This window comes from Sapajus apella, unplaced genomic scaffold (assembly GCF_009761245.1).
Source record: "Sapajus apella isolate SASKATOON/1434 unplaced genomic scaffold, GSC_monkey_1.0 scaffold69, whole genome shotgun sequence".
Classification (NCBI taxonomy): Eukaryota; Metazoa; Chordata; class Mammalia; order Primates; family Cebidae; genus Sapajus; species Sapajus apella.
In genome coordinates this window covers 8,943,188-8,967,253 of record NW_022437009.1, presented here as the reverse complement: position 1 = coordinate 8,967,253, position 24,066 = coordinate 8,943,188, and the positions used below count along the sequence as shown (strand labels likewise).

At 38.1% G+C, this 24,066-nt stretch overlaps 2 protein-coding genes across 8 annotated transcripts in view; one reads left to right on the top strand and one right to left on the bottom strand.

The window, feature by feature from the left end:
- DRAM2 (DNA damage regulated autophagy modulator 2) lies at positions 1-22,432 on the bottom strand. Of its 3 annotated transcripts, XM_032249786.1 has the most exons (10): positions 22,277-22,432; positions 21,765-21,897; positions 19,728-19,792; positions 13,842-13,986; positions 9,286-9,353; positions 7,891-8,030; positions 3,649-3,826; positions 3,050-3,132; positions 1,641-1,733; positions 521-1,116 (listed from the first exon to the last, which is right to left on the bottom strand). In XM_032249786.1, the coding sequence occupies exons 4-10, from the start codon at positions 13,970-13,972 to the stop codon at positions 1,009-1,011; spliced, it is 801 nt and encodes a 266-aa protein (XP_032105677.1). In that variant the 5' UTR covers positions 13,973-13,986; positions 19,728-19,792; positions 21,765-21,897; positions 22,277-22,432; the 3' UTR covers positions 521-1,008. The 3 variants fall into 3 exon arrangements, with proteins under 3 accessions (XP_032105676.1, XP_032105677.1, XP_032105678.1); XM_032249785.1 differs by lacking the exon at positions 19,728-19,792 and having other exon boundaries at positions 1-1,116; positions 22,277-22,431; XM_032249787.1 differs by lacking the exons at positions 19,728-19,792; positions 21,765-21,897 and having other exon boundaries at positions 749-1,116; positions 22,277-22,416.
- The window catches only part of CEPT1 (choline/ethanolamine phosphotransferase 1), a 44,478-nt gene continuing 42,378 nt past the window's right edge, over positions 21,967-24,066 (top strand). For 3 of the 5 annotated variants that reach the window (XR_004260281.1, XM_032249781.1, XM_032249784.1), the window contains exon 1: positions 22,445-22,544. The gene's annotated coding sequence lies outside the window, so the exon portion shown is untranslated. Of the gene's footprint in view, positions 22,155-22,444; positions 22,545-24,066 lie in introns of those variants that run through there. The other 2 variants (XM_032249783.1, XM_032249782.1) reach the window with 2 other exon arrangements.

The window sequence follows — 24,066 nt, the reverse complement described above, 5'->3', positions numbered from 1 at the left end:
TCACGATTATTTTGCATCTATTTTAATTGGATTGCCAATTTTGTTCTTTAGAATTTCGGCTCTACAAAGGTTACATTCTATTAAAAAGGCTCAATATTTACCCATACAAGACTATTTTTACAAGTAATTATAACTTGCTACAAATAAAAATCTAAGAAGCTCTCGACTACAGTTGTGACTTTTGTTTGATATTAATCATATCTGCTGTTATTCCCATACTTCTGAATATTATATGAATACTCACCTTTGTTTTATATAAAATGTGACTAAAGTAAATTTACCTATAGGTACCTCTCTCCTTCCCTCGTGATTAAAGTCTCACACTAGAGACTAAACTTCATGAAATTACTGCAAACATGTGTATTATAGAACAATTAGCTTAGGATCTGGCATTGCGGCCAGAAAAAAAAAAAAATCATTACCTACAAAATTTCTTGGGCAAAACTTAGGCCATGAAAGGGCTCACATGAATCCAGGCATACTTTCCTTTACAGGTAGATTTCAGAACAACAACAAAAAATTTAAGACTATACAAAATGATTTAATATGATAAAACTCCCATTTCAAAACCCAATTCTAAAGGATTTACTGACCAATGCTGATTATTTAGTCATGGAAAATGTCTCTTATAAAAGTGCTCCCAACAAAACATGATCTGCAATGATTTACAAAACCTGAAATGCTGGGCTGTGCAGACTGCTTGGTGCATGTCAGGTTGTTTTTTTCTCTTAAATAAGGTATAAAAAACTATGATATCACAGTCCTTCGACTTTATTTTCTGGGATAAAAAAGTATAGGCATAAGTGTTTTTAATAGTCTTCTTGATGATACCCTTTAAAATAACCTATCAAATGGCTTGTTTCGTGTTTCCTGATTATCAGTATTCATCAATGTTACTGTCAGCCTTGATTAACTGGTTGAAAATTTCAGAGCAGAATAAGCAACTTCCGTGAACCTTTCCCCAATCCCTGAGAATCATAATCATTACAGAAATATTTTATCTTTTCATCAAATATCTCTGGAAAGTAGCCGTGTTCGCTCATTGTTAATAGGGCAAGGTGCAGTGTCATAGAGGGTTAATCCATGTAAATTGGCTTCCACCCGTAAAGAAATTTTCTGGAACAGAAAAGAAAATTATATAGAGAAGTTTACTCCTTAAAGAGAGATCACTTCTTCAATATGTTCTATAGGCTACCTTGTGATTACAAATGTGAGTCAATTCTAATGGTAATAAGAGTGAGATTTACTGTCAAAGGTATTCCCTTTCGTACCAGTTAAAATCTGGAAAAACCAAGCTTCTCTATTCATAAAGTTCCTTGTTTTTCTTCGGTTTCTACAAGGATCAGTAAAACCAAATATTGTGAATGAACTATGTAAAGGTACTCAGAATCCATAAAAAAATTCTATGTAAGAATTTCTGAAATGTATTTTATAGCCCCATTTTCAAGGCTAAATCTTGCTAGCAATTCACTACTTCTTTAAACACAGAAACAATTTACCTGAAAAGTTACATCACTTGTTTATGGTACCAAATCATAAACAGTTAATTTTCAAAAAGGCTGGAGAGTTGTCTATGGGAAGTTCTCTTAGTCCACCTGAAGGCAGTCTGAGTGCATAAGTCTAACACTGTATTTTCTTACCTGAAAATCACGAATATAAGTCAGGAAAAAACCAAAGAAGGAAAATGACATAGACCATTCTGCTGCGGTAGTGATCATGTGAAGCACATAACCCTGAGTGAAAGGGGGAAAAAAAGAATAGTTTTGTGAAATTTCATTTAAATGATCTATATACTATTTTTTTTTTTTTTTTTTTTTTTTTTTGAGACGGAGTTTTACTCTTGTTACCCAGGCTGGAGTGCAATGGCGCGATCTCGGCTCACCGCAACCTCCGCCTCCTGGGTTCAGGCAATTCCCCTGCCTCAGCCTCCTGAGTAGCTAGGATTACAGGCACGCGCCACCATGCCCAGCTGATTTTTTGTATTTTTAGTAGAGACGGGGTTTCACCATGTTGACCAGGATGGTCTCGATCTCTTGACCTCGTGATCCACCCGCCTCGGCCTCCCAAAGTGCTGGGATTACAGGCGTGAGCCACCGCGCCCAGCTATATACTATTTTTTAAATAAAAAAACACACAACTCTTATAAAATAATCTGGCTTCTGAAAATCAACTCTTGACTTACCAGGCATATCATATCTCTAGAATTAAAGAGTCAGCATTAGGCAGTCCTCCTAAATGACACTTTGTTTCACTGGGAGCAAATAAAATTTCCACTTAAAGAGCTAAAACAGAACAGGATCATTTTTACTCTACAATCGAGAAATTACTACTGCCTTTCCCAAAGCCATATGATTCATAATATGTGACTAAGACAAGTTTGACAATACTCAGAATAAACTTAGTAAGTGCTATATTTATGATATTGAATTGTATATGGGTTACAATTGGGAAAATCCAGTAAGTTATTTCATTCATTCATTTTCACAAACATGTCCAATTTGGGACTAATTCTTAAAATATTACTTAAAACAAAACACCACCAAGTGGTTTGTGAAAACAGATGAATTCATGTTATTATTTCGTATATGTCCCTCCTCCTTTATTCTCAGGGTCCAAGATGCTATCCATTCAGATATCCACTATATTGAAACATAAATGCAGAGTCCATAATCAATTTCCAGATAACAAAAAGTGGAAGAATACATCTTTTCAATTCAGAAAACAAGTATGCAAAAAATAAATAATCTCAGTTGGGTATATTATATAATATACCCATATTTAGGTATAGTTTTCTGAGTCAATTTCTCAGAAAACTCTTTTGCCACCACAATGCTCTTCATATTTTGATAATATCTACATATCACAGGTGACAGGAGAATATGGATGATTCTACATAAACCCTACCATATCTAGAAAATAATCCTAATACAGACCTGATTATTCTACCAGAAGACTTTCATTGTTACTGATGAAATGAAAAATACATCAAGATTAACCAAAATAATTATCTTTAATATAAAACTAAGTTTTATAGACTGTAAGTTCTTACTTTGTCCTCAGGGTTCCAATGGAGTTTCTGTTCTAAATCAGTCCCAAAATTGCCACTGTGCAAAACTGATGAGCAAATCAGCACTATAAAAACACAAGTCAAGGAAGAATCTCAGAGAAGAATGAAAATCACTTTAAAGTCTAAAAGGATTACTCACATATTTATTGCTAAGGTCTGAACCCATTTTCTTAAAGACTGAATGTTACACAGCAGTGGACTGTAAACTAAAAATGTGCTCTGAGGGTCACAACGATATGGTTCTCACAGTCAATTCCCACCTCTTTGTTCAGAAAACTAGCAGTTCTATCATAATCTTTAACTAGATAATAGTTCTCAGAGAGGACCTTTACTCATCCTTCATTTCTATGAAGTGAATATGATCAGGCTAAACAGTTTTTTGTTCCTAGCTCAATTACTGAGGTACTGTGTACAATCTGAATTTCATATTTTAAAACCTTTAGTTTAGGATTGTGAACCTAAGAATCTCTCCTACCAAAAAAAAAAAAAAAAAAAGTTCTTACAATGCACCAATAGTGTTCACTTACATTTTGTCATTCAGTTCCCTTCCAAGTATAGCCACACTGTACTGTGAAGGATACTGCTAAATGCACTTACTCCACACCAGATAGCCAACAATAGTCTGATCCAGAAGACTTGTTTGCCATGGATTTTAGGCTGCATTTGGTAGGAAAGGATGGTCTGAACAAACATATACAATGAGCCCATACTAAAGGTGAGCACAGCTCCACTTACATGTGCAGCAAAAAGGGCTGTTTTCTGAGAGAGAGAAAGAAATAAGTCAACAAAAGAAACCCAGAACACATTGGCAACACAACATTTAAAAGCACAAGCCAAAGATTTCAACAGGACATTCACTAAGTAGAGAAGCTCAGCCAGTTCTACAAATTACTTTCTAAAGTAATTTTCTCTCCTAATACTCAGCATAAACCTGAGAATTAGAGTAAAACCAAACTATTTCATATACTACCACTGAAAATATAATATGAATTATTTATTATTTTCTTCACTTAATAATTATGTTTACTTGGTGCCTATTAGGTGCTAGGCACTGTTCTAAATCTTCAGATCCACTAGACAGTAAAACAGACAAAAATCCAGCCCTCACAGACTTTAGTAAAGATACATAAACAATAAACATAAACTTTAGAAATACGGAAATTCCAGTGTATCTGGTGGTGATAAGGGTCATAGAAAAAGCATAGTACAATAAGAAAAGATTGGAATGGACTGCAGTATTGGGCATAGGGAGTTTCCATTTAAATTCAATTTAACTGTAAATAAATTTAAAGACTCAAGAAATTAAAACATGCTTCCTTGGCTATAGTTTGATTGGTTTTATATAGTTACACTCCCATAAGCCAAGGAACACCAAGGATTACTGGTAATCCCCAGAAGCCAGGAACAGATTCTCCCTCTGAGCCCCCGGCAGAGAATCAACCCTACCAACACCCTGATTTTAGACTTCTGGACTCCCGAACTTTGACAGAATAAATTTCTACTCAGTCACCCAGTTTGATATTTTATTATGGCAGACCTAGAAAATTAATAATTCTGCTTACTAAACTCTTACTACTCTCCTTTGATACATTTTGTAAGAAGAAAAAAAATTTCCTTCAGTAGATAGTGAAGACACTTACCATGTATTTATTTTACTGAACACCATATACAAATTTGTATAAAAAGAAATTCAATTTTTATTTTTTAAGTTAGATTTTTCAAATACCATCTTATAGCAATTATCAGGCATCTCTCTAAATGCAGGCAGCCATAGCAATAAGAGAATTTTTTCCAATCCTGCATAGTTCCTTTAGCCTCTTAGTAAGTTACTAAACAATTAATGAAAGCATGTTTGTCCTAAGTACTAAACTAGGTGCTGGAGATACAATGGTGAACAAAACCATTGTGCTTACAATTAATAAAGAAATACATCAACTAAGAAATAAAAATAATAAATTTAAACCACCATGGATATAAAAGGCATTATGGCATACCAAATAGAGGAAAACAGCATGTGAAAGGGAGTTAAATACGCTTGTGCTATTTAAGGAGCACAAAAAGGCCAGTGATACATACAATGGAGACATTAAGAAGGGGAATAATGTAAAGTTAGGCTTCAGACGTAGAAATAAGCCAGATCATACAAGATCTTTGAGTTAGTTAGGCAGTTTGGTGGTTTAGCAAATTATTTTTTTCTCTCTTGATTGTATCTCCTTTCACATAATTTTTAAACCTGTAGAGCTTTAAGCAAGGGCACAGGGAAGCGAAGTAAGATGTATCTACATTTCCAAAAGATCACTTTTACTGCAATATGAAGAAATGATTAAAGGAATGTAAGAATGAATGCACAGGAACCATTAAGGAGGCTATGGCCAGTAGCTCAGGTGAGAGATGATGAAATCTAAACTACTTGAGAAGACAATAAAGATGGAAGTAAAGATAGAAATGAAAAGAAGTGAATGTCTTCAAAAAATCCTCAAGAAGTAAAACCAGTAAGTCCCAACTCCATTTAAAACATAGTGCTAGCCTCTCTTCCTAGCCAATACCTGCAAGGGCAAACCTTATAGACCTGACTTTGTAAAATTTTTCCTGTATAAATCACCTAGGGTTTGTCCCATAAAAGAAAAGGGGGAAGTGGAGGAGGAAGCAGTGCACTCACCACTTTAATTAAATAGTAAAGGTTTACTCTGGAAATGAGGGAGATCCTGACTAGTAGAGCGGTGAGAAAAGAAAAAAAAAATTTTTTTAATTAAAAAAAAAAAAGAAAGGTAAGAGTTGTTTGATATTTGGGTGATGCTACAGGGTCTGCTTATAAACAGTGCTCAGCAATACAGCCATCAGTGAAAGATGAAGAGGGCATCTAAAGTTGCATGAAGAGATGTTATCAAGAGAGAAAAAGTAATTTAATTCAAAATTACAAGTCCAAAGGGACTCTTGTGGTGAAGGTAAACTAGAATAAAAGCTAAAAGCAAAACAATAAAGTATATAGGCTACCTTAAGTAAGTGAGATAAAAGGTGGAAAGGCAGCTTGTGTGGGTGCTATCAAGAACTGTTACTGGAATTTGCTGGGCTGTGTAAACAAATATTGGAGATTCATTTTTACCGTAAAAGTAATGAGAAACATTGTTATATTGACCAAGAGACAAGTGAAACAGAGAATCACCATTTTTAGTGTGACACTAAAATTCCCCAAAACATTTAACAATGAGCCACAGAAACTGATTAGGGAAGGCAGAACTCTATTTGTGGTACAGACAGCTAGCTAGTTGTCCATTCAAATTGTTGTTCTCCTTTTATAGTATAAACTAGCTGCTGGGAATTAACGTCAGCAAAACTACATTTTTTTCCAGGGTCCATTTCTTCCAACTTGTGTACAACCCCCTGCACCTCAATATCTAGCAAACATGAATGTCAGTGGAATTACATGAAATTACATGAATTTTTGTCAGGTGACAAAAATTCTCTCCTTCACCAACCCCAGCTTAGGTTCCTTTGAACTCTCTTATCAACTAGGTCCTGACTTCTGGGTTGCTATGTTCATCTCTGCATTGCCCAATTTTAGCAAGAATCTTGTTAAGTCAGTTTAGCCAGAATCCACCATCCTCCACATCTTCACTATAAATATAATTATCACCTCAAGTGATGTCTAATCATCCTGGCCTGCCTTAACCAAGAATCCTATTAGGTCACTGCTATGGTTTTGACATTTGACTCCTCCAAATATCAAGTTGCAATTTGATCTCCAAAGTTGGAAATGGGGCCTAATGGGAGGTGTCTGGGTCACAGGGGTGGATCCCTCATGAATAGATTAACATGGGGGTTTGGGGGTGGTAAATGAGTTCTCACTCTATTCACTCCTATCAGAGCTGGTTGTTAAAAAGCGCCTGGCACCACCACCCCTTGCTTCCTCCCTTGTCATGTGAGTTCTGCACACGCCAGCTCCCCCTTTGCTTTCCATCAAAAGTGTAAGTTTCCTCATCGTAACCAAATGCTGGCATCATGCTTCCTGAACAGCCGGCAGAACCATGACCCAAATAAACCCCTTTTCTTATAAATTATCCAGCCTGAAGTTTCTTTCATAGCAATGCAAAACAAACTAAGACTGTTTAACCAGAATCCCTTAACCCCTATGCTTCCAGCTTAGTAATTTTCCATCCACTAACCACTGCACCCTGCTCCACAGCTGTAAATTCCCACTTTTACTTTTATTCAGAGTTGGGCCCAATGTTTCTTTCCTACTGCTCTCTCTGTGGAAAACTGAAAAATATTTGATAAAGGTTGACCACTACTTTAAGTATTTGACATTATCTTTTCCTGAGAAAAAGCTAGAAGAGTTACAGTTCTTCCTTTTATTTCCTCATATACAAGGCAGGACACCTACAAATGCAGGCAATCAATGAAAATACCCACCAAACCAGTAAATAAAATAGGTAAATGACTATAAATTGTTAGACATATTAAAAACTTTTAAAATCTATAATTGTGTCACTTATAATTTATATTAATTCTGTTTCAGTACTGAGTTGAAGTAATCTCCAACTAAGTAGTAATGAATAGTCTAATAATTCATTACTAGAATTACTAGAATTTAGTGAATCCTAAAAAAAGTTAAAACAATTTGTATTTGTTCAAATTTTTAAATATGACTTTTTCTCATTGCACAAATAGCTATTTCTAATAAGGTCAAATAATTTAAAAGAAATGATTTCTATTTTGTTAAGGTAAAGAAATAACAATAGCATGTAACTAAATGCTTCAGGTTTCCCTTTATATGTATATTTATGTACTTAAGGAAAATACCTATGCTGGGCTAAAACACAAACCTGGAAGTTTGCCACAACAGAAAGTCCTAAGCAACTCAGTATTCCAAGTATAAGGCCAGCCTTGTTCAATTTGATGATAAGGTTCTCTTCAGGACTCAGAGCATGAACTTGCTTATAACGAACATAAATGGTAGCAATGCCTGGGAAAAGATAATCCAAAAAACAACAAAGTAATAAATAACTAAGAAATACAGTTGCCAATGAAGAGTTCACAAAGGTCACTGCTATCCAGCACCACAGATTTTCCTTTTAAAATTAATCAGAGAGAATAAAAAGAAATAAAACAAAAAAGCTGTAGTTTTGTTTTTGCTTTTAAGTCATGGGGTCTCTCTATGCTGCCCAGGCCAGATTCCAACTCCTGACCTCAACTGATCCATTGATTTCAGCCTCCCAAATTGCTGGGACTATAGTCACATACCTGTGTGCCTGGCTCATGCTGTGAAAGTTTAAGAACCTTAAGATTGTATTATGGAACTACTGATGTCTCCAGTGACTAAGCAAACCATTTGCCTTCCACGGGTCTCATATTTACAAATACTTACAGTCATATAAAACACAAAATATTTTTGTGATTAGCATCAGAATCAGAAGTAACTAGTTCTAGAATATGTATAAAATGGGCATAGGCAAAAATCTCAAAAGCTTGTATGTGTCACACTCATATTATTTTATTTCAAATTACAACTTGGCTCAATAAGATGCAGTAGCCCACGCCTGTAATCCCAGCACTTTGGGAGGCCGAGGCGGGTGGATCACGAGGTCAAGAGATCGAGACCATCCTGGCCAACATGGTGAAACCCCGTCTCTACTAAAAATACAAAAGAATTACCCAGGCATGGTGGCACGTGCCTGTGGTCCCAGCTACTCGGTAGGCTGAAGCAGAAGAATCACTTGAACCCAGGAGGCGGAGGTTGCAGTGAGCCGAGATTGCGCCACTGCACTCCAGCCTGGGTGACAGAGACTCCGTCAAAAAAAAAAAAAAAAAAAAAAAAATAGAACGTTGCTCAAAATCAAAACATGGTTCCAAGTTTATTCTTTATTTATCCCAAAGAAACTTAGTTGGGGTTAGTTGTGGTCAGCTGCATCTATAACCCTTTGTTCCTTACTGGTTGCGTAAGAAGTCCACTAAAGTCCTCAAGAAGTATTTGGTTATATTTAACAATTTCCATTTGAATGAATAGTAGAATAATCCTATATATATTTTTTAAAGGTTTATTCCCATAAGTCAGCATTTCTAGAAAAGTGTTTTTCTTTTAAAAGTAACATAATTATGATCCATTGTTTAGTGATAACATACTCTCAAGTATAACAAGTAACACTACAGTGTTGAAAAAAGAAAATACTGTAGCAATTTGGCTACTAAATATCATTGTTAATATCACTTTCACTACTTACATAAAACTGCTGCGATATTTAGCATTGCCCCAAATAAGCATTTTTCTGGAGCTACTGTACCAGTGTCACTGAAAGAAAAAAAAGGGAGGTATGTGGATTTCTCACTAGATAGACACATATATTTCTTCTAAGGGATAAGAATACCAGGAGCTACTTCAAACCTCTTATCTTTTATAAGTCCATGAGTTCAACTCATATATCATTTTATACAGAGAACATAACAATTTGAGTTCACAAATATATGCCTACTTCACTTTTTACTCACATCATTTTAGGATTATTTCTCTTCCACATAGTAGAAATCAATACATATTGATTTTTAAAAGCTATCCTCAGTATGTTAAGATTCTGTTATTGACTTACTATCATTCAGGCAGATGCATTTATCTGTCCCACCAGAATATTCCCTAAACACCACATCTTTCACAACTGCCTTTTTGCACCTTTTGCTGACTATGCCTGTATTCAATTAATACCTATTCACTGACTGATCAAATATTAAAAGTATTATCAAGCACTTACCATGTGCCAGGCACCATTTCAGGGACAGGAACACAGTGGTAAATAAAATAGACAAAGCCCCTGCCCTCGCAGAGCTTACATTCAAGACGTTTTGAGTCTCTTCCTCTCTATAGTCTTGGAAAACTCCTCTAGCAGATAGTGACTCTCCCGGCATGCTTTCTGAACTTTTATAACTTCACGCTTCTGAACTCACTTACCACACAGCATTGCAACGTAACCACTTGCATGCCTGTCTTTCAGAGCAGTATGCAACACACAGGGCCAGATTAAAAACCTACCATTTACTTACTGCAGGACCTTACATTCATCCTTTTATCTGCCTAAAAGTATTCCCTTCATTTGCAAAATGGGGTTATTCATTCCCTCCCAGCCTCATCATATCACTATAAGGATGAAATGTAATAGTAATGCATATTAAGTATCTAGCATAGTAGCAGGCTAATGAGAGATACCTATTAAATATTAGTTCCTTTTTCCCTTCCTCAAACTACTACAAAGATTAAAAGGACAATGTCTCTGGCCTTAAATTGATGTACTACAAGAACGAGATAATCAGGGTCTCAACTAAGACAATGCAATGGGAAGAAAAAAGAAATAGAAAGTTACAGCTGGTAAGAACCCATAAGATTTGTAAACATTTAGATTAGGGGCATTAGGAAATGGAAAGTATTAAACATGAATTGTAAGGCTTTCTCCTTCTAACTTTACAATTCCATGAGTCTTTCTCTTAAAAAAAATAAAAATGTAAAAATAGAGAAACAAAAAATAATGTATTTGTAAAGAAAAATTACAAGATAATAAAATGTATCTTTTGCTACAAAAGATTTTAGTACTCTTTGACCATCTTCAGGAGTAGGGAATAAAGGGTTTTTTGTTTCTTCTACTTTTCAAATTTTCTACAATGTATATGTATTATTCTTAGAAAAAAGAAATCTGTAATTTTCATAGGTATACTCCAAATGATGCATGGGTTTTGGATTACCCTGTAAGTAAACAAAGGCATGCATTTCCAAAATGGTTGGCTAACTGTTCCTTCCTTTGGCTCAGGACAGAAAGACATACACTGGCCTACAAATGGAAACAGCCATGCCCATCACCTCATTACCGTAGCACTTCATCTCAGTAGTCACCAAATGTTGATCATACATCATCACCAAACAATGTCTGACCATCTAACATCAAAATATATGGTTAACATTATTCTATATGTTAAATATTGGCAAAGTTTAAATGTTTTTAGATTATATATATATATAAATTGTAATATTTCTTCTCTCACCCCAGTGGCTAGTCACTCCCTTGGGCAGCCACTGCTTGAACCAACTAAGAGAGCTCTTGAAGTACACTTGTAGCAAAATTGCCTTTGAAGTGAAATTTACATTTGGTTATGTCTACTGGAGCTGTTAACAGCTACACTTTTTTTTTTTCTTTTTTTGAGACAGAGTCTCACTCTGTTGCCCAGGCTAACAGCTAAACCTTTTGGATAGGATGTAGGAACTGAAAAGAATTTTGCAGACTATCTAGCTTAACTCAACCATTTTGCAGATGAAGAAAATGAGCCTACAAGAAATAAAAATAAGTACTGGAGTTTAAATATGTGTGTCAGAATGCTGGAGAAAGACCTCAGGGTAATACTAAGTTCAAGAGCAGAAAAATTTAAAAAGCAGAAGGGGCAGAACAGAAAAGGAAGTGTCTAGGGTGCTTTAAAGAAAATCACATGCAGTCCCATCAAGGAACTGAAACTCTGAAAAAGAACTAAATGGCCTCTTATATTACAGTAGTCCCTTAGTATCTGTGGGGGACTGGTTCCTGGATCCCCATCGTATAACAAAACGGGGATGCTCAAGTCTCTTATATAAAGTGGTGTAGTATTTGCATATAAACCATGCACATCTTCCCATATGCTTTAAATTGTCTCTACATTACTTATAATATCTAATACACATCATTCCATTCCTGTGGATTCAATATAGTACTTGGCAGTGGGCAAATTAAAGTTTTGAGACTTGATATTTATTTCCCCAAAATATTTTCAATCTATGGTTGATTGGATGTATAGAAGTGGAACCCATGGATATGGAAGGCTGGCTGTATTAAAAGTTCTTCAAAATGAAAGTTCTCAGATGGAGACAAGTTCGCAGATGGAGAAAAAGAAATACTCGGAAAGACTCTCAAAAATCTTAAATATGTATCTTCCGGAGTTACTAAAGAATAATGTGGCTACTTAGGCTACACGTTCCACTAGCAGAGTGGTAAAATCAAATTATTCCTCGAATTGGAACCTTAAATTATAAAACATTTTTGGGTTTTGTAAATCTTCCCAAACTGCATCCAATCTGTTTACATCCTTTGTGCCGTACCATACCACTATAGAAACAACACATGCAGACAGTAATGCCCAGATCTTTTCTCGACATTTGTAAAAGATAAATTTAACCTTCCAATTTATCATTCTTTAAAAGATTACTATTTTCTGTGTTGGAAAGGTTATTTTTCTGAAGGTAAACAAATGAATAAATGAAACAACCACAACTGCAGCAAAACAAAGAATATTACTCAACAACAGCAACAAAATTTGGCATCTCTGTGAGGAGATGATGTTTCAAAGGCATCACATAGAGGTTGAATACTTTTAGGGGAGGACCTAGGTGAAAGCATTTAGATTAAAACACTGGTAGTTGCTTAATCATATTTAATAATAACAGTATTTTAATAATTACGTTTTCATCATCTCCCTGTCCTATGTAATTCATTCAACTTTTATACAGAGGTTTAAACCTCAATAGCTCAGAAACCATTCATATGATTATGATTTCCTCATATCTTTTCTGTGAATGCATACATTGATGCAACACTTTTAGAGGTATGTTTGGAAATGTCAAATAAAAAATGTAGATGCCCTATTACCTGTTTAGCAATCTTACTTCTAGAAATCTACCTCACATCAGTATCCATATGTTGTTATACGTAATGAAACCTTCATTATAGCACTGTTTGTAACAGCCAAAAAAAGGGAGGAAGAATAAGCAATTTGTATATCAATATCCTATCACTTTTTAGTATACGTGCTGCCGAAGCGAGCACCATCCTATCACTTTTTATAAACAGAACAAAATTTAAAACGCAAAACAGTGAGAAAGAAGGAGAAAAAAAAGAGTTTTGAACAAAAGTGATAACAAGATAAACCAAACTCTGGAAGGAAATCTACCAAACTATGAATTACCTCTAGGGTATAGAAACTGGAGGCTGTCAGGAAGGGATTTTCACTTTTTATTTTTATAATCTCTCTAGTACTGTTTAAAATTTGTTATAATAATTACTTATTGCTATTGCAATTTTTTTTTTTTTAAAAAGAGGGTTATGGACATAGCATATGCAACTAACTACCCATTCTTCATTCATTGTAAGATTTCAAAAACATTATTGATAAATTTTTGGCAGCATAAAGAGTAAGAGCTTAGCTTCTAGAGTCAAACTGTTCAGGTTTAAATCTTGGTTCCAACACTAACTGAGTTGTATTCCCATGAGCGAATCACTTGACCTCCCTGCACCTCATTTCCTTTTCTCTCAAATGAGGATCACAGTTCCTACCTCATCTGGTTGCTATAAGGATTCAACTATTTAGGATACGAAGAATGCTTAGAAAATCACTTCCTACACAGTAAGTATATCAAGAAATGTTTGTCATTTCCATTATCTTTTCATATTATTATTATTGTTTGCAGCATATTTTTTAAATTTAAGGGGAGAATCATTCTAATTCTATATTCTCAAACAACTTCAAATACTTAGAAAACAAGGCATTAAGGAGTCTCAGTTCAATAACCAGTTCACAAACTGAATCTTACTGGGCTGTCTCTACATTTCTCTATCACATAAAAAAGTCAAATTCAACTCCTTTTTACATTCCCTTTATTGTTGTAATGTCAGTGTCAAATCTGATTTTTAAAAGCTTGACATTAAATATTGGCTTCAATGTTAAAATAAGAATGAGGCATAAAGAGTCTGCCATACAAAGAATACATTTCACTTACCTGATATAAGGTAAAGCTGGGTCTATATGGTGGAGTGTTATTGCAGTAATGTATGAAAATATGAAAGCAGCAGACGTCCAAATTACAAGGGCTGAAGGAAGGAAACTGAGGCCTTGCTGAAACCACCACATTTCAAACAAGTTTTCTGAAATAGAAAAAACAAATTAGAAAAGATAATTCACAAGGGTTTCCTCATCCTACTTTAGCCATCCATGCCCACAGCCTTGTACTTACCACCCCAAGCTGTTCCACCTCTGAAATCATCCCTTATGCCATACCCCAACACCCGCTCTCCTTCACCTTCTTAGTGAGTGGAACCAAGATTCACCACCCACTTGACATAGCTAGAAACTTAACTTTCTGTCCCATATTCCCATAGGAAGTACTGAGTACCAAGTACTGTTTATTCTACCTCCTGAATTCATTTCAAATCTACCCCTTTTCTCCATCTTCACTGTCACTACTTTACCCAACAACTATCACCTCTTGGCCAATTATTATAATTTCCTAAGCAGTCCCTATGATATTGCAAAATATAACGTATTTGGTCTTCATCCCATTTCCTGGTAAAAAGCTCTTAAAATCCTTGGCATCTCCAGGGTCTTCTATATGCTAACAAGGCTTGCAGCCCATAGATAGCTTCAGGATGGGAGCTGGTCACATGAAACACCAAGGCCTAATTAGAGGATTGGATGTTCAGTCCTCCATCCCCAATTCCAGGAAGGCAGAGAGAGGATAAGAGTTATGTTCATCATGCCTGTGTAATAAGGTACCGATAAAAACCCAACAGGACTGGGTTCAGAGAGCTTCTAGACAGCCAAGCATGTGAGGCTCCTGAAGGATGGCACACCCAGAGAGAGCGCAGAAGCTCTGTGCCCTTTCCCACATCGCTGGCCTTATGCATCTGGTAAATATAAGCATATCCCTGAGTTCTGTGAGCCACTCTAGCAAATTAATCAAACATAAGAAGGGGGTACTGGGAACCTTGGTTTATAGTCATCCAGTCAGAAACAGGTAAGACAACCTGGGCTTGTGATTGGTGTCAGACGTTGTGAGGTAGTCTAGTGGGACTGAGCCCTCAACAAGTGCGATCTGATGCTATCTCCAGGTAGATACCATCAGAATTGAATTAGGAGACATCCAACTGGTGTTGACTGGTGGAGATTAATCTCTATACTTGTTGATGATCAGAGAAGCATTGTGTTGATTATTGAGTGACAGAATAGGAAAAACACTTCGGTTGACTTTTCTTTTCTTTTCTTTTTTTTTTTTTTTTTTTTTTTTTTTTTGAGACAAGTCCTCACTCTGTTGCCCAGGCTGGACTGCAGTGGTACAATCACAGCTAACATCAGCCTTGATCTCCCTGGCTCAAGTGATCCTCCCACCTCAGCCTCCAAAGTAGCTGGTCCCACAAGTATACACCACCAGGCCCAGCTAACTTTTTTTTATTATTTGTCGGGATGAGGTTTCACTATGTGGCCCAGGCTGGTCTCAAACTTGTGGGCTTAAGAAATCCTCCTACCTCAGTCTCCCAAATTGCTGGGATTATAGGTGTGAGCCACTCAGCTCAGCCTAGTTTTTCTATTATTTCTCAGTCTTCCTTACTATGCCTTAACGGTGTTTATGAAATACCTTAAATATGTGAAATATGTACTTTCCTCAACAGAATTAGAGGTTAAGACAATTGTCCAAGGTCATAGAGCTGGATGTGACGGAGACAGGATTCAAACTCAAGCAATGTGACTCTAACACTAAATCAACTATGCCACACTACCATAGCAAATTTCTTGCAGATCTTCAAATGTGTCACGTGCTCTGGCACACCTTCAGACCTTCATGGTGACTAGAACACTACCTACCCAGTTAACCTTTATATGTTTTTCAAGGCTCAATCCTTCCAGGTTCAGTTGAGGGTCCCTGCTTTGTTTTTAACAGCACCCTTTACTTCCCCAACCAGGGCACTCACTGTACTTAACTTGCTTGTTTGGTTTTCTCTTCCTCACTAAACTTTAAGTTCCGTGAGAGCAGGAAACAACTGTTGTGTTCACTATTACATTTTCAGCTCCTACATGGGGGTAGCAGGAGGCGGGGCAGAGACAGAGGGCTTAAATATACCTGTACCACACATCACCACTTTCTTCCTTGAATTCCAGACTAAGGATGTTGTTAAGTAAGAATGAGTCAATAATGTGAATTAAGAAACACTGGTACAACTTCATGCTTTTAATTCTTTTAATTTTTAAAAATATAGAAATACTTTTAAATTACAGTACTTCTATGCATGTGAGAATAATTTCATGTTTGAAGGAGTATCTTTTCCTATTTTGATGACCTAAAGAAATAAAGTATTTTTCATGAACTTTTTGACTAGTTACAGCTTCCTCATCTGAGACTGACTTTCCAAAGAATGAAATCTCACCCTTTTTTTTTTTTTTTTTTTTTTGAGACGGAGTTTCGCTCTTGTTACCCAGGCTGGAGTGCAATGGCGCGATCTCGGCTCACCGCAACCTCCGCCTCCTGGGTTCAGGCAATTCTCCTGTCTCAGCCTCCTGAGTAGCTGGGATTACAGGCACGCGCCACCATGCCCAGCTAATTGTTTGTATTTTTAGTAGAGACGGGGTTTCACCATGTTGACCAGGATGGTCTCGATCTCTTGACCTCGTGATCCACCCGCCTCGGCCTCCCAAAGTGCTGGGATTACAGGCTTGAGCCACCGCGTCCGGCTAATCTCACCCATTTTTGATTTGTATTTGTCATTTACTCCGACCATCTGATTTGTTGCTAAATATGTACATTTGCATTTCGTAATCTCCTCTCTTCTCTTCCTTTTTCCTTGTCAGTCCTTAACCTCCCATTAACATTTTTTTTCTTCATCTGTTCAGTTAATCACAACTCCTTGCCAAAATCCTATTGGTGCTTTCTTCAGCACAGGTTTCCAGGACAAGGAAACTTTAATTTACATGATTCTGAGTCATTTCTAGGATCTTTAATTTTTCATCTCTCATCTCTTTAAATGTTAATTTCTGTTTCTGATCATTCCTATAAGTCCTTAGGAGTCTCTGTCAGTTCAGCTGACTCTTGCACATATGTTTTATGGCTTTTGACTGTGAGCTTGTATTTAGACAATTTTAAAATCTGGGAGTATTCTAAAAGGCTTAAATGAAGGGTGAGTCATTACAGTGAGGATCTGTATTTGTTTTTTCCAGACACTATGGTATATTACCAACCCAGGCCGACTTTATGTTAATTTCTTGGCTTCTGGATTTTTAGACAGTGTAGATATATAAATGTGAACTTTGACTATGAGTGATGGCAGACCCTCCAGTTTCAAGTTCTCAGGTAGTATCTTCATTCCCCCACCTGGAGCTGTGGTGAAAATTTACAAATTTCTTTGTGATCTCTCTTTACCAGGAGGGAGATATTTTTCTGGCCCACCTTTGAATGAGTATGTAGACTTTTGTGGGTCCTCACTGAATTTGGAGGAAGGTGCTTCTCCAATACCATGAGTTGTACAATTTAAACTTTATTCTAGAAAAACATGACCCCCTGAAACATAGGTACCATTTACATCAACTACCATGGAATGGCACCCATGGGAGCTGTGTGCCTGGGAGGTTACAGGGGTATGAATTCTGTCTCTCCACTTTGGGTAGAAAGCAGCTGTCCCCTGTCCCTGATTGTGTTTTACTTTTGCTGTCAGCCAAATGCCCTCAAAGGAAACACTCTGCTACTATACTGCTCTAGTTTCAGCTCTCTTTTTTTTTTTAACCTTTTAGCCCTGGAGATTTCCCTTTCTTTCATAGAAGACCTGTCATCAATTTAATGAGCAATGTAATTTATTCAGCATTTAGGTATTTTGGCAAAAGTGATTTTCAAAATATTTTGTCTACCTCATTGCTAGCAGCAAAACCTCCTCCCTCTTTTGTTGTTTTACTTGTCTAAATCCTTCCTTTTTTCTTCAAAAGCTCAAATGCTATCTTCCACAGACAATGTCACCTAATCCATTTGTATATAGAAATAGGCACCCCTGACCGGGTGTGGTGGCTCACGCCAGTAATCCCAGCACTTTGGGAGGCCGAGGAAGGCAGATCACAAGCTCAGGAGTTTTAGATCAACATGACCAACATGGTGAAATCCGTCTCTACTAAAAATACAAAAATTTAGCTGGGCATGGTGGTGCATGCCTGTAATCCCAGCTACTCAGGAGGCTGAGATAGGAGAATTGCTTGAACCTGGGAGGCGGAGGTTGCAGTGAGTAGAGATTGTGCCACTACACTCCAGCCTGAGTGACAGCACAAGACTTTGTCTTGGAAAAAAAAAGAAAAGAAATAAGCAGCCCTTTCTCTGACAGCACCTGATTTGTGCATCTTTTATAGCTCATTATATTCCACAGTATGAAGTGAGAACAGTGTCTTAAAGGAATAAAATTCTTCCACTTCTCTACCAAGCATAGCAGAGGGCCTTGCCCAAGGTAATCCCTCAATATTTGTTGAATGAACAGCCAGAGCAAAATCCTTGTAATTCCCAAAACTGTTCATGATTTTTCTGTTTCAGTAAACAACAACACCATTTTTTCAGGTTATCAGGATTCTAAGACTTCAGAGGAATCTTAGGTTCTCTCATATAAAGTCCTCATATGCTGTCACCAAGTCATGGCAATTCTACAAGTCATTTAAACCATTCTTCTTCCCAATTCACACTGTAACCATGTGATTCTGACTCTGAATTCTCTTGGCCTGCTTTTTCCTTCCCCTTCACCCATTCCACCTGCATTACCAAATTAACATTCCTAAAGTATTCCTCTGCTCAAAACTTTTAAATAAAATTGTGTGAACTTGAGCAAGCGTCATAACTTCACTGAACCAGTTTTTCCTTTGAAAAATGTAATAGGAGAAATAGTGGAGGGACAGAAGGGGGTGGAGAGTTGGGGAGAGAGAGCATGGGGAGAAATGCCAGATATAGGTGATGGGGAGGAAGGCAGCAAATCACACTGCCATGTGTGTACCTAAGCAACAATCTTGCATGTTCTTCACAGGTACCCCAAAACCTAAAATGCAATAAAAAAATAAATAATAAATAAATAAAATAAATAAGAAAAATGGAATAATGTGAGGCCGACGTGGTGGCTCACACCTGCAATGCCAGCACTTTGGGAGGCTGAGGCAGGTGAATCATGAGGTCAGGAGTTCAAGACCAGCCTGGTGAGCATGGTGAAAATCTGCCTCTACTACAAATTCAAAAATTAGCTGGGTATGGTGGCATATGCCTATAATCCCAACTACTCAGGAGGCTGAGGAAGGAGAATAGCTTGATTCATGGAGCCAGAGGTTGCAGTGAGCTGAGATTGTGCCACCACACTCTAGCCTGAACAACAGAAGAGGACTATCAAAAAAAAAAAAAAAAAAAAAAAAAAAAAAAAGAAAGAAAGAGAAAGAAAGAAAAATGGAACGTTATCAGCACAGACTGTACCATCTGATGCAGCAACTACTGCTGCATGTAACTATTTAAATTTAAATCTCAATAAATTAAAATTAAATAAAATTTTTAATTCTTCAGTCACACTGGCCACATTTCAAATGCTCACACACCACGTGTCTAGTGGCTACCATGCAAGACAGTAAAAATTTAGAACATTTCCAAGACTGTGGAAAAGTTCCACTGGACTGTGAGGGGTAGTGTTTGTACAGCTTATACTGAAAGCACAAGCAAAGAACCTAATGCACTGATGATGGATAATACATGGTAGTTTTTAGTATTATCTGTTAAATAGTATAAAATAATACCCATTTCATAGAGGTTTATTCACGGATTAGATAAGATATGCAAAGTATTATCAGAGATAATCAATATGTACTTGTTCTTCTTATAATGTGAAAAATGAATTACCTGTTTTACAAGTTCACAAAATGTTAAGTCTTCAGATCTGCTCATACCTGCACCTTTTGTAAATCCTAATATCCACACACAAAGAAAATGAGAAGTTTTTCTCTCAATCCACATAATTTAAAACATGTACAGTTTTAAGTCAACACACCAATATTTTTCATGGGCAGAATACTAGGCTATAGCATTGTTAACAGGTTAATTTTCTTTAAAGAGTTGGCAACTGAGTTTTTCATAATGATGTTGTACCATCTTAAATAATGTTTTAATTCCAGGATATCAATTTTCATGTGCATTCTCACATCCAACACCTTCACTAGCTGAAAAAGGATAGAAGGAAAAATATTGAGTCTTCTCCTATAGAGAGACAAAATGAGGGAAAAAGTAGCTTTGTTATTAAGCTAAATAAAGCAGTTGCAAGTCCATGTGATGTAAGGTAAAGAACACAGCTGTGAAGTGAGATTTATCTAAATGCAAGTCCTACCTTTACTACTGACCAACTGTATGATTTCAGGCAGCTTACTTAGCTTCTGAGTTACAGTATTCAAAGAGTTGTTCTTTGGAGTGGAACAGAATAAGCATACACTATAATAATGATAGCTGATTTATTAATTCTGTAGTCATAAAGCCACAGGTATGGAGTACAACCTCTATGTATGAATTTTTTCTATATATGAATTATTTTGGATTTGTATCTTCTTAGGCTTTCAGAATCTTACTTGTTTAAACTGGCAATTTACAGAAGCAGGACTTGAAATGGTTTACCAGTTTGTGAATGACAGCTGAGGAATTTAAATGCATGGACTAGGTGAGGAAGACTAATTGTCAATGTGTTTTTGCCTTTGAAAGCTGCAAGCATTGCTGAGTAATGGCCAACCAAACAAAATTAAATTTTAATGATTCATAATTCAGAAAACCGTTCAAAATAATTGAGAGTATACAGGAATAAATTTCATTGAGCAGTAAGAACATTTAATAAAAATGTTCTTGCAGGCCAGGCGTGGTGGCTCACACCTGTAATCCTAGCACTTTGGGAGGCCGAGGCCGGCAGACCATGAGGTCAGGAGATGGAGACCATCCAGGCCAACATGGCAAAACCCCGTCTCTACTAAAAATACAAAAATTAGCTGGGTGTGGTGGCGTCCGCCTGCAATCCCAGCTACTCGGGAGGCTGAGACAGGAGAATCACTTGAACCCAGGAGGTGGAGGATGCAGCGAGCTGAGATCGCTCCACTGCACTCCAGCCTGGCAACTGAGCGAGACTCCGTCTCAATCAATCAATGAATGTTCTTGCATCTGTAGCCTATCTTCTCTGCTTTCTGTGAAGTTCCATGAATCAAATCAAAGCTGTGATTACAATGGCTTTTTGTTTTTTGTTTGTTTGTTTGTTTTACAAATACTTAAATGCCTTTGGTAATAAAATGAATTTCTCATGCTGTCTTCACCAAGTGGTGAATGCTAAGAAATAAGAAAGTAAAGTCTGGATGTTCTAAGTGATCAGTCAGAAAGCTCTAAGCTTATTTTAGAGGTGCACAGAACCATCAGGCTCAAAATAAAATATAATTTAAAAATACTTACTTTTCTAAACTCTAACTTGACCTCATGACAAACCTAATATTCTCCTAATGGTTAAATTCTAAAGAGTCTAAAAAATTAAGTAATGTTTTTGTAAGATGCGTCTAATGTTACATTAAGAGAAATGAGGACAATCTGTTAATGCAATGCAAAACACAAGAGTTGCATTTGGCTACTGATTTATAAATTAAAATTTGGGAGAACTGGAAAGATTACTTCTACGGTGTTTCTGTGTTTTTCAGATGTATCCTAAAACAAAGCACGGATGTAAAGATACCCAAGACCAGCAGTTTCCTTTCTGTGTGGGACCCACCCACTGTGATAGAATTGAGTGTAAAAAACCGAGCTTCGTGTAAACACACAAGGTCACCAGGGATCATAATTTCAAACTCTCCCCTCCCCCTCGCTCCTTCCAGCCACCAGTGTATCTGAGCCCAGAACTAACAACAGGAACGTGTACTCAACCGTAGCTTTTGTGGGACTGGGGTGAAGATTCTTGGTAATCCTCTCCAACAAAACCAGAGGAATTAATTAGACCGCTGGTTTTCTCCAGAGGCGCGAAGCACTAGGCCGTTTGAGGATCTCCGCCCCGCTTTGCCTAAGACCAGGAAAAGACGCGAGAGTCGGAACTTGGCACCAGGCACTGCTTGGGGTAGGAGAGGAGTAGGGGAGACCAAGGACGCGGACAGAAAGGTGGAGCACGGAGAGCTGAGCCCACTGCACTCATCCCCGCCCCCGGCTGCCCCGGAGCCCACCCGCAGCTGCCGCCCGGACCAGCCCCTCTCTGGCGCCTGGCACAGGGTAGCCCCCGGAGGCAATGAGAGCCAGCATGAGACTCGCGCGGCCGCCACGCGGGTGAGGGAGCTCCAGGCTGCACCCACTTCCCCGACCTGCCAGATCCAACCCTCTGACGCACCCTTCTAGAGCGAGCGGCTCCAGGTGCTGGGGCCCATCCCTTCGCCCCTGCTTCGGCTCACCTTACCAGACAGACCTGCGCCAGCAGCTTGCGCGGAAGCCCGCCGGCTGTAAGACAGGGCGGAGCTGTGGGGCGCGCTCCCGAGCAGACCGGTCGGCCCCCGGGGCGCGCTCATGGCCCAGAGGAGCGCGCCTTTGGCGCCGCTCATGCAGACCCTGTTTCCCTTTACGGCAATCGCGAAAGTGTCGTGAACGCGCTGCTGCCGATCAGTCACCCAGTCGGCTGGAGTCGGAGGCGTTATTTCTAGGGGTGTGTTTGTTGGGGTCGGGGTAAGGCTACCGGTCGCGGTCACCGGGTGTGAAGGATTTGAAGGACATTGTGGGGGCCACTTCTCCCAGGAGGGGTGGAGAGAGGACTGGATGCTCTGGGGCGTATCTTTAGGATATAGCTGTGTATGGACTCGCGCGGGGCGAACGCCGTCCTTCGTCCTGGCGCAGGGTGGCCTCGCGCGCGCGGGGTTGTGGGGAGGCGAGGGGCGACTGCCCCCTTGCTCCTCTGTAGAGAGGTGGGGTGGCGGAGCGTCGGCTCCGGAGCCCGAGGGCCGTTGGGTGGAAGCTGAGGGTAGGAGTGGGAAGAACTGTGGCGGGCCGGCGCTGGGCGGGCCGAGGGGTAGGGGCGTTACCGGTGGGGAACGGACCTTGCCTGTCGGGTCCACACCCTCCTGCTCGAATGCTGGCAAGTGCACCCACCGTGTGGTATCCTCTGCCGGGTTTGCCTCCCTTTAGAAATGTGGTGCTGATGTTTGCGGCTGGGCCTCGCTTCTGGTCAGCAACTTTTCTAGAAATTTCAGCCTATATTGATAAGCTGTGAGATTGCTAGCTGACATTTATTTCAGCAGTATTCTTGCGAGGAGAAATAACCAGAAGAGTTGCTGGTGTTTGACAGTATTCCCAGAAACACTGCATGAATGGGATCTTTATATTTAGCCATGTTTAACTTGTTTTCTTCAATTCAATGCTTGGCATTTTGGTGTCATTTTTGCCATTTTGCATCATTAGTATTGAATATATGTTTGCTTGAAGTCTTTTAGTTCATCAGTAAATCCAGTATAATAGGCAATTTCATAGTTGTCTTTCAACAAATATTAGTGTTTTGTTTTGTATGTGGGCAAGGAATAAAGATTCATTTCCTACTCCAACTAGTAGGAATGTGTCCAATACACAGATGTTGAGTTGAACGACTTAGAACACAAGTTAGACTTTGGTAAGGACATTTAGAGCATTACTAATTTAGAACCATTGCCATTTACATAAAATTCGAGTTGAGGTACTAAAAGCATTTGGTTTCATATTCGTTTCATGCTGAGAAAAACTAATTAAAGCCCTTTGCACAACTTGTTTACAACTTGTTTTTCTTTTTCTTTTCTCCTTTTTTTTTTTTGCATAACAGTAACAGCAGCTACACTACTTGTTTTTACAACACATCTGTTTAAGAAATAAATTAGATAAATCTGCCTTTATTACACCAACCACATTTTATTGCACGGTCAATTTCTTTGTTTTCTAGGCTGCGGATTTGTTTTTTAAGCTGGCTAAAGGTGCTGATGTTCTTTTTGAGGGTCATGCTGTGCTGTTTTTTTTAAGGGACTAGAAGAATCTATAAAATGCCAAGCTGTTGCTGATTTTTGTGTTGTGTGTGTGTGTGTGTGTGTGTGTGTGCGCTCTTTTAAGGGGGAAGAGAGTTATTTCCTCTTTCAAGGAGTGCAAGATTTCACTTCAGCAGAACGCTAGATCTAAGCTGTGTTACACAGCCCTGTTTTTGCTTCTGAGTATGCTGAAAAGGTTTTTGTTT